The 14623-nt window shown below is 43.4% G+C and overlaps 1 protein-coding gene across 1 annotated transcript in view; it reads left to right on the plus strand.

The window, feature by feature from the left end:
• LOC126176624 (uncharacterized) overlaps window positions 1-14623 on the plus strand; it is a 78168-nt gene that overhangs the window by 25050 nt on the left and 38495 nt on the right. The window contains exon 3 of the mRNA XM_049923783.1: window positions 2569-2668. Within this exon, the coding sequence (XP_049779740.1) occupies window positions 2569-2668 (100 nt within the window). The remainder of the gene's footprint in view (window positions 1-2568; window positions 2669-14623) is intronic.

Here is a 14623-nt window from a genome sequence, read left to right on the forward strand (position 1 = left end):
ATGTTGTAGAAACTGAATGTGGAGTCATTGTCCTTTAAGTCTTTCGAGGAAAAGTGCACTAAATGAAATTCACTGCTGAAAAATATTTATTGCGCATGTAGATACAGATAATGATATTCCTTTTTTATATACATTATTTTAATGCGAAAGAGAAATAGTAGTCAAAACTAATTAGTTTTGTTGGGACTTTCAGGATATGCACTACGACCTGAAGTGAAAAATGCTAAATACCGCTGCTTTATCAAAAACGGAATGAGAATAAAGCTTCAGGGCGACAAAATTTTGTATGAAATGAGATTAGAATCAATATTTCAGAATGAATTTTTTTTATGTAAGAAAAACTGAATTCTTCTAAATCTTAGGATTAGTGAGTTACTGGTTAACAATGACCTTTCAGTAATAAAATTAGTGCTACTGTTTCATCTTCAAACTATTCTGACAGTGAGGGAGTCACTGATCAAGAACCCCCTAAAACCCCCGAAAAGATTTTGAAGTTGTCGTAGAAGAGGAAGAAGAAAACACCAGTTTGAATTCACCACCTAAGAAAAGGGTTAGGGAAAGAAAACTTGAAAGTACCTACGGTACTGATTCAGTACCATACTTGGAAATTATAACACTATTAATTAAAGTTGTTATATTAGTCAGAACAAGAATTATAGATTCCTTATGTGTCTATATAATCACTTTATCAAAAAATATACGAGCATCACTATTCAAAATAGTGAATTGTATATAAGAAAGATGGAATTGTTCCAAACACCAGAACATTTCGTTAATTCCTGCAATTTGTTCAAGTTCCAAAGCAATTGGGCTCATAACTTCTTCTGGCAACTCCAATATCAAAACCATTATAAAATCATTACAATTTTTTGTGGAAAATTTACAGAAAACATTTGAAAATTTGTCTTCCTCTTCCTCAAAAAAACAGGAAGTAATAGAGAACACAGAAATAGGTCGCTAGCAACTTTTAGGTAGGTCCATCCGTAAGACAGAAAGGAAAAAGTTACTCCCACTTCCCTGTGGTCACCCAGATCTGCATGTGCTTTCAAATACATTTAAACAAAATGGGAGTTAAGTCTGTAAAGTTACTCTTTCCAGGTAACCTAAACAAACTATTATGGAAATAGAAAACCAAAATGCAGTATTTATTGAGTTTAGGAAATTATTCTTATTTTAAGCAAGACACAGGTTATTCAAAATTTCATTACCATTCACCCATCACTGAAGCACTCAAAAGAGTGACGTTATTGACTGGTGGCGACAGTGGATCTGTAGAACCATTTCAGTATGCAGAATTTTCTGGAGGATTTCGCTGTTCCAAACTCTGAAAATATGTAAGTAATTTTTGTAGAGTGGGTGAGATTTAGAAAACAGTCAGGAGCGCATTGTTGGGAGTACATAATAATCAGGTAGATATAGATAAACTGTTCTTAACTTTGGTTTCATGTCTGACCATGAAAAAGTTAATAACTGTATTTAAACACTTTATGAAGGCACGTTGTACATGGTGACATTTCTACGTGATGTGTTATTGCTATGCGATGAGTGCACCTACTCAGATACTTCTGTAAGCATTCCATCCCTAACATCCAACTGCCGGAGTTATACTTCAGGACTGAGGGCGGGTGTGACAAAGAGTGTTAACAGATGTTTCGTTGCATTTCTATGGCACTGGAGTGACGGACCAAGTACCTAATCTGATGAAATGTATGAGCATGGATAGTAACCATGTGCCAAACTAACTGATAATATGCTCCAGACGTCAGGCAAGTTGATAATAAAATAACCGCATGATCATTGCCTAATGTGCATGATGCTCGATACAGCTACCTCTGATGTCACTCATTATATAAATGACTTAATACATAACAGGGTCACTTGACTTGATGAATGCACAAAACGTCAGATTAAAACTGTGTGCCCGACCGATACTCGAACTCTGGACCTTTGCCTTTCGCGGGCAAGTGCTCTACCAACTGAGCTACCGAAGCACGACTCACGCCCGCTACTCACAGCTTTACTTCTGCCAGTATGTCGTGGAGATACGCATGGCTAAGCCATGTCTCTGCAATATACTTTCTTTCAGGAGTGCTAGTTCTGCAAGGTTCGCAGGAGAGCTTCTGTAAAGTTTGGAAGGTAGGAGACGAGATACTGGCAGAAGTAAAGCTGTGAGTAGCGGGCGTGAGTCGTCCTTCGGTAGCTCAGTTGGTAGAGCACTTGCCCGCGAAAGGCAAACGTCCAGAGTTCGAGTCTCGGTCGGGCACACAGTTTTAATCTGCCAGGAAGTTTCATATCAGCGCACACTCCGCTGCAGAGTGAAAATCTCATTCTGCACACAAAACGTCGTTCTCCGAAGCCGAATGAGCCACCCTGAAATACAGCTTAGGTAGTGAACTCACATGTATTCAGTTAATGGGGCATCTGAACTTATTCTGCTTCCCAGGCGATAGGTTGTTATAATTATTGAGCATAAAGAGTTTTCATTTGCTGTCTCGGATACTTCTATATACTTAGCAACTGCTTTAATAAGTTACGCCTAAAAGTGCTGCTTCTCATTATCTTTCGCAGATGTGTCAAGGAACTGGAGGCTATAATGAACCTACCCATCTTCGTTCTTTTGTTTCTACACATGGTGAACATCTGCGCACAGATCTTCGTAACCTCTCTCGTAAGTAAACATGATTAAAAGCGAAATTTGTTCTTCTTGCCCTTTAAACTTGCTTATGGACAGGGCGCTAGAACCACGCCTCCCGAGATCAGAGATATGACCCGGTCTCCCGTTCAAACCAGGTCTTTGTATACTTCTAGTACAAGCTGTAAAACAGTCTTCTCGTCTGTCTTTAGTAACAAGGAATAATGGCCCTGTTTATCCTACATGTCGCGATCAAAAGAAAATGAGCCTCTAATGCTTAAATATAAATTAGTAGTTTTTCTACCACCTAGTCTAGCGTTACCCAGAGTGCAGCACGAAGAAGCATACCTGTACACTCCAACACCCAAAAATATTTACAAATTCATATTTTTTGTTTTGAAATAGATCTACATTTTTTTGTCTTTTTAGCGTACTGTTGTTGTTGTTGTCTTCAGTCCAGAGACTGGTTTGATGCAGCTCTCCATGCTACTCTATCCTGAGCAAGCTTCCTCACCTCCCAGTACCTATTGCAGCCTACATCCTTCTGAATCTGTTTAGTGTATTCATCTCTTGGTCTCCCTCTACGATTTTTACCCTCCGCGTTGACCTCCAGTACTAAATTTGTGATCCCTTGATGCCTCAGAATATGTCCTACCAACCGATCCCTTCTTCTAGTCAAGTTGTGCCACAAACTTCTCTTCTCCACAATTCTATTCAATACCTCCTCATTAGATATGTGATCTACCCATCTAAACTTCAGCATTCTTCTGTAGCACCACATTTCAAAAGCTTCTATTCTCTTTTTGTCTAAACTATTTATCGTCCACGTTTCACTACAATACATGGCTACACTCCGTACAAATACTTTCAGAAACGACTTCCTGACACTTAAATCTATACTCGATGTTAACAAATTTCTCTTCTTCAGAAACGCTTTCTTTGCCATTGCCAGTCTATATTTTATATCCTCTCTACTTCGGCCATCATCAGTTATTTTGCTCCCCAAATAGCAAAATCATTTACTACTTTAAGCGTCTCATTTCCTATTCTAATACCCTCAGCATTACCCGATTTAATTCAACTACTTTCCATTATCCTCGTTTTGCTTTTGTTGATGTTCATCTTATATCCTCCTTTCAATACACTGTCCATTCCGTTCAGCTGCTCTTCCAGGTCCTTTGCAGTCTCTGACAGAATTACAATGTCATTGGCGAACCTCAAAGTTTTTTTTTTCTTCTTCATGGCTTTTAATTCCTACTCCAAATTTTTCTTTTGTTTCCTTTACTGCTTGCTCAATATACAGATTGAATAACATCGGGGATAGCCTACAACTCTATTACACTCCCTTCCCAACCACTGCTTTCCTTTCATGCCCTTCGACGCTTATAACTGCCATCTGATTACTGTACAATTTGTGAATAACCTTTCGCTCCCTGTATTTTACCCCTGCCACCTTCAGAATTTGAAAAGAGTGCTCCAGTTAACATTGTCAAAAGCTTTCTCTAAGTCTACAAATGCTAGAAATGTAGGTTTGCCTTTCCTTTATCTATTTTCTAAGATAAGTCGTAGGGTCAGTATTGCCTCACGTGTTCCAATATTTCTACGGAATCCGAACTGATCTTCCCCGAGGCCGGCTTCTACCAGTTTTTCCACTCGTCTGTAAAGAATTCGTGTTAGTATTTTGCAGCCGTGGCTTATTAAACCGATAGTTCGATAATTTTCACTTCTCTCAACACTTGCTTTCTTTAGGATTGGAATTATTATATTCTTCTTGAAGTCTGAGGGTATTTCGCCTGTCTCATACATCTTGCTCACCAGATGGTAGAGTTTTGTCAGGGCTGGCTCCCCCAAGGTTATCAGTAGTTCTAATGGAATGTTGTCTACCCCCAGGGCCTTGTCCCGACATAGGAACTACGTATGCCCATCTCCAAAACTGACAATCATTTTAGTTTGCACTTCCAGGTTTTATTTTATAGGAAACTCCTGTAATTTTTCCAGCTTTGAAGCCGGCCGGGGTGGCCGAGCGGTTCTAGGCGCTTCAGTCTGGAACAGCGCGATCCTACGGTCGCAGGTTCGAATCCTGCCTCTGGCATGGATGTGTGTGCTGTCCTTAGGTTAATTAGGTTTAAGTAGTTCTAAGTTCTAGGGGACTGATGACCTCAGATGTTACGTACCATAGTGCTCAGCCATTTGAACCATTTTGAACCAGCTTTGAAGTTCGCCACTTGCTGCTTCATGAATTCTAAACTCAGATAGAACCATTCCTTTTTCTTGATTTTTGAGGAATAGTTGCAATTTTGGTTTCGAGTTGAATTCGCTTTAGTACTTCAAGAGACCCGCATAGATTTGGGCTGAGTACAACAACATTGTACTTGCCGTGGAAACTTTCGTAATCACTGTGAAACATCTCCTTTGAACAATTGTACAGGACTGAGCTTAAACTGACACACAATATTTTTAGCGCAACGCAATCTGACTTTCAATAATCCCTACAAAACAATGGCCCTGACTAACATTAACCTATACCTTTCACAAATCACTTACCTCACAAAAATCTTCGTTACTCGAACTACTGCAATACAGCGAGCGCCACTACTGCCAGTTAAATAAAAGATTCAAACTACGGAAGGCACTAACTACTGATAGGCATAGTTAGCAATTGAAAGATGTTAATAGAGAACAAACAATGTATTTACCTTAACAGTCATAATATATATAGTAGTTCATGACATCCAGTGTTACAAATTACAAAACTCCGCCATCTCTCTCCCCACATCCACCACTGCTGGCGGCTCACCTCCAACTGCGCAACGCTACGCGCTGTTCACATCCAGCTGCCGCAGCCCAACACTACAATGGCAGACAACAATGCAAACTAGCCACAGACTGCACACAGCACAGCCAGTGATTTTCATACCGAGCGCTACGTAACGTTGTCGATAAGAAAACATAAACAGCCTACTTACAACTGATGGTTCTCTGTCTACTGAAACTTAGTTCTGCCCACGTGGATGTAGGGAAAAATGGTTCAAATGGCTCTCAGCACTATGGGACTTGACATCTGAGGTCATCAGTCCCATAGAACTTAGAACTACTTAAACCTAACTAACCTCAGGATATCACACACATCCATGCCCGACGCAGTATTCGAACCTGCGATCGTAGCGGTCGCGCGGTTCCAGACTGAAGCGCCTAGAACCGCTCGGCCACAGCGACCGGCTGCATGGAGGAAAGAGTGCGTTTTCGTCTATTAAGTATCCTCTAAGTAGTCACAAAACATTTGCAGTTTTTCAGACATAGGCACCGCCTACATTAAGTATTCAACAGAATGAACAACAAACAATCAGGGTTCCAGCGCTGGCAAACAAAATATATAAGATAAAGACTTTCCGATTTCATTTCTTGAATAGCAGTCATGTGCAAGTCTCTGTCTTTCTCTATTTCGACACCAACTCTGCGTTAGATGAAATTTACATCTTCGGGTTCTTACATAAGTCCACACATAAAGCTTTCTACAAAGTTTGAAAACATTGTTGATGGAGATAATTTCAAACTGAAGATTATCACATTTGTCAGAAACTGTTGAAAAGACTTATTGATAACATGAATTTTTCTTATCGTTCAGCAAATGTCCATTGATAAGCCCATAGATCGTGAATAGCTGACAAAAAAACTTCGTGCAATGCTTAAAACTACCATCAACGTATATTGTGCGTCATGCTAAGAATTTTGAGATTTTCAACTTCGCAGACTATTACAGTGGTTTTGTCAGCATCATTATGTAAGAAAGAACGCAACCCGTATGTAGTTTTCACGTTTTAATCTGTTCACAACAATATAACCCTCCTGAATATTAGTAGGTAATTTAGGCAGAATCTGCTGTCTACCTTTGAAAATGGAATTTTGTAAGCAGTCGACATGGTTACTTCTTTCGTGTGGCCTCCTGTCAGTTCATTATATATTAGTTTTGATGGTCTTTCACATACTCTTGTATCTTCTATAGCTTCTGCGTCAGATCACAAACTATTATCTGTCTTTGAATTACGTCGCCAGCTGTTTCCATGTGATTTATGTCCTCTTGAGTCATGAACACATCTGTACTACACCATCTTTTAACAATTTTTGGAATCCGATAGCGTAGCCTTTCTGAAGCACCATTTTCCTTCCTATTCTACTAACTGTACCAGTATCAGCAATCGCATCAGAGGACATGTTCACTATGAAACGATCCACTGTAGACTGAAACATTAGCCCACAAACTACTACTCAGAGATTTGTTCCGTAGATACAGGTCCTGCTACTTGCTAAGCCTACCTAGGTACGGGAGGCTTGGTTCTTGTGTCTCATGCCCATCAGATTTACTACGTGGTGGCAATAGCGAACATATTGTACTTGTGTATTGTGAACTTATCTAAATGCTATAAAAATATTCAGTATTTTTAGAAGTTTTAGAGACAACAATGCAGTACAGTTATTAATAATGAAGTGTTGGCAGAAGAGCCAACACTGTGTTGCTAGAGGAGACCGAAATGCACGCGTTTAATTACACGCTGACTGGCGTGAGGTCTGGAACAGTTAAGGGAATTAATAGTAGCAAATAAAGTACGTAGTTGATATAATACTTAACTTTAATCCACAATTGGTGTACATCGCTCTTGACGGTACACGTTATAATCTCAATATCAAATGCTATGGCGCCTTGCTAGGTCGTAGCAAATGACGTAGCTGAAGGCTATGCTAACTATCGTCTCGGCAAACGAGAGCGTAGTTGTCAGTGATCCATCTCTGGCTAAGTCGGCTGTACAACTGGGACGAGTGCTAGGACGTGTCTCTAGACCTGCCGTGTGGCGGCGCTCGGTCTGCCATCACTGACAGTGGCGACCCGCGGGTCCGTCGTATACTAGCGGACCGCGGCCGATTTAAAAGCTACCACCTAGCGAGTGTGGTGTTTGGCGGTGACACCACAAATAATCTCCAAATTGCGGAGAAACAAAAATACTAATCAATCGTGTGGCCGAGTCGTTTCCAAATAAAGATGGATAGCTTAGGAATGCCTCTGAAAACAAGAAAAGACTGTATCGAATTGTGAAGGAAGGGCAGACAGATAAGTGAACCAACAATACAGCCAGAGTTCAAAAAAATGGTTCAAACGGCTCTGAGCACTATGGGACTTAACTTCTGAGGTCATCAGTCCCCTAGAACTTAGAACTACTTAAACCTAACTAACCTAAGAACATCACACACACATCCATGCCCGAGGCAGGATTCGAACCTGCGACCGCAGTGTGGCGCGGTTCCGAACTGAAGCGCCTAGAACCGCTCGGCCACAGGGTCGGCTCAGCCAGAGCTCGTCAGAGCACTAAATGACGAGAGCGGAGAAAGAGGCACTAAAATCGGTGGGATATGTAGGAATTAAAAAATAAATTAATTTGGTGTTAAAAAATCTATGAAACGTGTGACTTACCACCAGGCTTCCAGAAAAGCATGACACTCCCTTTATGGAGAAAGACATTTGCAGATGAACGTAATAACTGTCGGACGGTTAGTCTGGCAAGACAGACTTGTAAACTGCTGATCAAAGTCGGATATAGCAGAATAGAGAGAAAATCGGAGACGTTCTGAACAAAGATTAATTTGCTTTCGGATAGGAGAAAGTAGGAGCAAGTCTGACGTTGCCCCTAGTAATGGGAAGCAGACTAACGGAAACCCACGATACCTTCCTAGCATTTGTGGATCTAGAGAACGACCGTGTAAGGTAGAATAAGATGTTGACATTCCTTAGAAGTTTGGTGTTACAGACAGACAAACAGTCGACAAGCTACAAAAGCTGAACGGTACTATATCACTGCGCCTTACCCAATATTTGAACATTAAACTAGCACGCCGGCGGTAGTAATTTGTTTGAGGCATAGTCGCTTGAGCTGGTCACTCCCAGCACGAGACAGTCAGCGTGTGTCGGGAACTCGCTTCAGCAACTATACATTGCCGTATCATAACTCAAATCACGTTATGCGGAAAGCAGTAATATTTCTGTTAAAGGCTTATTCCAATGTGGTTTGAATATTGTGAAAAATACGACGAAATATTTTTAGAAGTGCTGTCTAATCACAGTATTTATACACACACAAGCACGAATAATTATCACCAAGATATTTGTGTGTGCATCATTACGAAATTCCAGTAACATTAATAAAGTTAACTGTGGTTCTTGTGCACAAACGGGTTTACCGACAGTAAGACGTCGCAAAAAAAACTGAACTTTCTCGTACAATAATGAACAATCAACAGTTACACTAATGGCCATTAAAATTGCTACACCAAGAAAATTGCAGATGATAAACGGGTATTCATTGGACAAATATACACTCCTGGAAATTGAAATAAGAACACCGTGAATTCATTGTCCCAGGAAGGGGAAACTTTATTGACACATTCCTGGGGTCAGATACATCACATGATCACACTGACAGAACCACTTGCACATAGACACAGGCAACAGAGCATGCACAATGTCGGCACTAGTACAGTGTATATCCACCTTTCGCAGCAATGCATGCTGCTATTCTCCCATGGAGACGATCGTAGAGATGCTGGATGTAGTCCTGTGGAACGGCTTGCCATGCCATTTCCACCTGGCGCCTCAGTTGGACCAGCGTTCGTGCTGGACGTGCAGACCGCGTGAGACGACGCTTCATCCAGTCCCAAACATGCTCAATGGGGGACAGATCCGGAGATCTTGCTGGCCAGGGTAGTTGACTTACACCTTCTAGAGCACGTTGGGTGGCACGGGATACATGCGGACGTGCATTGTCCTGTTGGAATAGCAAGTTCCCTTGCCGGTCTAGGAATGGTAGAACGATGGGTTCGATGACGGTTTGCATGTACCGTGCACTATTCAGTGTCCCCTCGACGATCACCAGTGGTGTACGGCCAGTGTAGGAGATCGCTCCCCACACCATGATGCCGGGTGTTGGCCCTGTGTGCCTCGGTCGTATGCAGTCCTGATTGTGGCGCTCACCTGCACGGCGCCAAACACGCATACGACCATCATTGGCACCAAGGCAGAAGCGACTCTCATCGCTGAAGACGACACGTCTCCATTCGTCCCTCCATTCACTCCTGTCGCGACACCACTGGAGGCGGGCTGCACGATGTTGGGGCGTGAGCGGAAGACGGCCTAACGGTGTGCGGGACCGTAGCCCAGCTTCATGGAGACGGTTGCGAATGGTCCTCGCCGATACCCCAGGAGCAACAGTGTCCCTAATTTGCTGGGAAATGGCGGTGCGGTCCCCTACGGCACTGCGTAGGATCCTACGGTCTTGGCGTGCATCCGTGCGTCGCTGCGGTCCGGTCCCAGGTCGACGGGCACGTGCACCTTCCGCCGACCACTGGCGACAACATCGATGTACTGTGGAGACCTCACGCCCCACGTGTTGAGCAATTCGGCGGTACGTCCACCCGGCCTCCCGCATGCCCACTATACGCCCTCGCTCAAAGTCCGACAACTGCACATACGGTTCACGTCCACGCTGTCGCGGCATGCTACCAGTGTTAAAGACTGCGATGGAGCTCCGTATGCCACGGCAAACTGGCTGACACTGACGGCGGCGGTGCACAAATGCTGCGCAGCTAGCGCCATTCGACGGCCAACACCGCGGTTCCTGGTGTGTCCGCTGTGCCGTGCGTGTGATCATTGCTTGTACAGCCCTCTCGCAGTGTCCGGAGCAAGTATAGTGGGTCTGACACACCGGTGTCAATGTGTTCTTTTTTCCATTTCCAGGAGTGTATTATACTAGAACTGACATGTGATTACATTTTCACGCAATTTGGGTGCATAGATCCTGAGAAATCAGTACCCAGAACAAACACCTCTGGCCATAATAACGGCCTTGATACACCTGGGCATTGAGTCAAACAGAGCTTGGATGGTGCGTACAGGTACAGCAGTCCATGCAGCTTCAACACGATACCCCGGTTCATCAAGAGTAGTGACTGGCGTATTGTGACGAGCCAGTTGCTCGGCCACCATTGACCAGACGTTTTCAACTGATGAACGATCTGGAGAATGTACTGGCCAGGGCAGCAGTCGAACATTTTCTGTACCCAGAAAGGCCCGTACAGGACGTGCAAATTGCGGTCGTGCATTATCCTGCTGAAATGTAGGGTTTCTCATGGATCGAATGAAGGGTAGAGCCACGGGTCGTAACACATCGGAAATGTAACGTCCACTGTTCAAAGTGCCGTCAATGCGAACAAGAGGTGACCGAGACGTGTCACCAATGGCACCCCACACCATCACGCCGGGTGGTACGCCAGTATGGCGATGACGAATACGCGCTTCCAATGTGCGTTCACCACGATGTCGCCAAACACCGATGCGACCATCATAATGCTGTAAACAGAACCTAGATTCATCCGAAAAAATGACGTTTTGCCATTCGTGCACCCAGGTCCGTCGTTGAGTACACCATCGCAGGCGCTCCTGTCTGTAATGCAGCGTCAAGGGTAACCGCAGCCATGGTCTCCGAGCTGATAGTCCATGCCTCTGCAAACGTCGTCGAACTGCGTGTAGATGGTTGTGGTCTTGCAAACGCCCCATCTGTTGACTCAGGGATCGAGGCGTGGCTGCACGATCCGTTACAGCCATGCGGATAAGATCCCTGTCATCTCGACTGCTAGTGATACGAGGCCGTTGGGATCAAGCACGGCGTTCCGTATTACCCTCCTGAACCCACCGATTCCGTATTCTGCTAACAATAATTGGATCTCGACCAACGCGAGCAGCAACGTCGTGATACGATAAACCGCAATCGCGATAGGCAACAATCCGACCTTTATCAAAGTCGGAAACGTGATGGTGCGCATTTCTCCTCCTTACACGAGGCATCACAACAACGTTTCACCAGGCAACGCCGGTCAACTGCTGTTTGTGTATGAGAAATCGGTTGGAAACTTCCATGTCAGCACGTTGTAGGTGTCGCCACCGGCGCCAACCTTGTGTGAATGCTCTGAAAAGCTAATCATTTCCATCTCAGAGCATCTTCTTCCTGTCGGTTAAATTTCGCGTCTGTAGCACGTCATCTTCGTGGTGTAGCAATTTTAATGGCCAGTAGTGTAGTTAAGGCTATACATATCTGATTAACTGTCATCAAGCGTAAAGTGAAATATGTTATTTTCATCGAAGGATTCTGAGAATATATGCGGGTTTGTGGTACATTATTCGGAACTCGCCTTGCTACCCATATAATTAACACTTTCAGGTACGATCAGCTGCAGTGTGGACGGTGAACGGTTGCAGCCTAGGTACTGTCGAAAATCGAGTGACCGACATAAACTGCATCGTGATCTGGTTGGACATTAGTGAACATAAAACTGCAACAGCACTTTTTATTTCCTAGCGCGCCATGTACAGGTAAAGGCAAAGCGGTCTAATAACGTATTAAAATAGTACCGATACATACCGAAACAGTGCGGGAGGCGCTTACAAGGTCAAGAAAGACAAGTACGCATTAAGCAGTGATGAGAACAACCGAATGAAAACAGCCGACTCGGTATATTGTTGAAAAATAATCGCCCCACTCGGTTGTAGCTTTACGTATCGGCTGAGTTACTCATTCTTTTGAGTGAACCCGGTCTGTACTTTTTCTGTTAGTTGAAGCATTCATCTGTTCAGTCAACTGAAAAAAGTGTTCGGCGGTTTAGCTGACCGAGTTGACCAAAACAGTCTGTACTACTTCCATGAAGTAAAGTAAGAAGTAAATCACTGGTATACAATACAAACTGCGGTGCACATACCTCCAGCTGTATGTGAAGACAAGCAATAAACACATTCGTTTCATTATGTGCTGAAAAACTAATCCTTCTTTTCCTTTTACAATTGGTAAATATCTTGCAGTGCAGTTAGCACGTAACTAATAAAGTTTCATTAGGAGCACAATGTTGAGCAAGCATAGATCTTCTCTTAGAATATATGAAGAAAAAAGGAACATTGTCACATTTGTTTGTGACTGTTTGCATTACGTTTTACTGAAAAGAGATCATGTCCATCAACTAAAATTAAAATTTGAGATTGCGCCTGCGTCACGCACGCTCCACGTCAGCGTCCTGCGTCTGCCACGGCCAGGGCCGCAACCCTGTGAGAGGAGGTGGCGGATAGCCAATCGCCGCTAGCGCAGGCTACCGCGCCACCTCCTCACGCCGACTGTGCCCTGGCTCTGCTAACCGCAGAAGGCGGCTACGGCGGTGGCGCCACACTCCTGCCCCCAACGACCGACCACCACGGAAAAAGGTGAAAAGAAAGTGTGTAAGTGAAAATCACTCAAACTCAGAGACCGAGTCAAAACATTCATATAACTGACGTAACCGACAGATATTTGTGTCTGTCAGTTGTCTCACATTACGTGAAATCACTCAAACCTGGAGAGTGACACGGCCGCAAATTAGTTTCTCATTCGATTGTTTCATTCGACTAAAGAAACCGACTGAAAGAAAAAACAATCGACCAGCCTATCGGCTGTTTAAAACAGTAGGTTGTCGCAGCACTAACATTAAGAAGGGTAGAGTTACAGCTAACACTACAGTGGTTTAACTTGTACTCAGAAAAAGCAGTGGAAGAAGCGAAAGATAGTTTCAGAAGAACAACAAAACTGCAAGGGAAACAGGTACCAATCCTAGTCTTTGCAGACGATGTACCTCTTCGTCACAGAAAAGACTAATAAAACTTGCTGATTGTGAGTAGAATAAACGGCATACAAAACAAGGAATATGGCATCTATGACATCTGGATAAACAGAGCACAGGCAAATTTCATGTATGTACATATTAAAAATACGAGTGATGATACGCTTAACATAGAGGATTGCAGAGCAGTGAATGAAACTGAAGAATTCTCCACTCTTGGCAGCAAGACAATGCAGGCTCGCCGAAGCAAGGAAGATATCAGAAGTGGATTGGTACAAGTGGAGAAAACTTCCTATATTAAAAGAGCTCTACGTGTTCCAGGGATATGGGAATGAGGAAAAAATTTCTGAAAGAGCACATCCAGACCAAAAAGCATTGTGGAAGTGAAACATGGACCATCGAAAAACCATAGAAGAAGCTGAAAACTTTTGAACTGTGATGCTATCGAAAAATGTTGAATGTGATGGAGGCAGATGAAGTAGGAAATGAAAATGTGCTGAAAAGAATAAATGAGGAAAGAAATCTGTGGAAGATCTTACGTGAAGGAGGATCAGGTACGTAATGCGGGCTACCACATTCAGAAATATACAGAGGGGTCCAAAAAAATGTATCCACTGTTTAAACGTCCATAACTTGCAAACTAATTCACGGTCTCTTTTTTTTGTGAAAGTGTAGCTCAAAGTCCAACTCAAAGTTATCCTTGTAGGTGTTCGAAATGGTCACCATTAACATCCACACACAAACAATGCCGCCAAACTGCAGCACAAACTACTCACTGCAACGTGTTCAGTTGGATGTTTGCACATGAATGTACGATGGATTCTGGAAGTTCATGCAATGTGCGTGGCTTTTGTCGATAAACGATGTCCTTTAGTGTTCCCCACAGGTAAAAGTCCAGAGGAGTTACGTCTGGGGAACGTGGTGGATACTCCACAGCACCTCTACGGCCTATCTATCTTCCTGGTAGATTTTCGTCGAAATACGCCCTAACACGATTTTGGTAGTGGGCTGCGGCACCATCTTCTTGAAAGTAAACTCTTCCGTCTCCATACAAGTCTCGGATGGCAGGTAGAATGGATGTCTGAAGCTTCTGAAGGTACACCTCACCGGTAACTGTGCCGTCAAAGAAGAATGGCCCAATCAAGCCCCTGTAAGACAACCCACACCTTACATTTACTCCTGGTAAATTCACGGCTTTGTCTACATGGACGTTCGGATTTTCGGCGGCCCAGTAGATGCAATTGTGGCGATTTACTGTACCATTGAGTTTGAACTGTGCCTCATCAGACCACACAATCATCTCTGCAAACT

Source organism: Schistocerca cancellata, chromosome 3, assembly GCF_023864275.1.
Source record: "Schistocerca cancellata isolate TAMUIC-IGC-003103 chromosome 3, iqSchCanc2.1, whole genome shotgun sequence".
Lineage (NCBI taxonomy): Eukaryota > Metazoa > Arthropoda > Insecta > Orthoptera > Acrididae > Schistocerca > Schistocerca cancellata.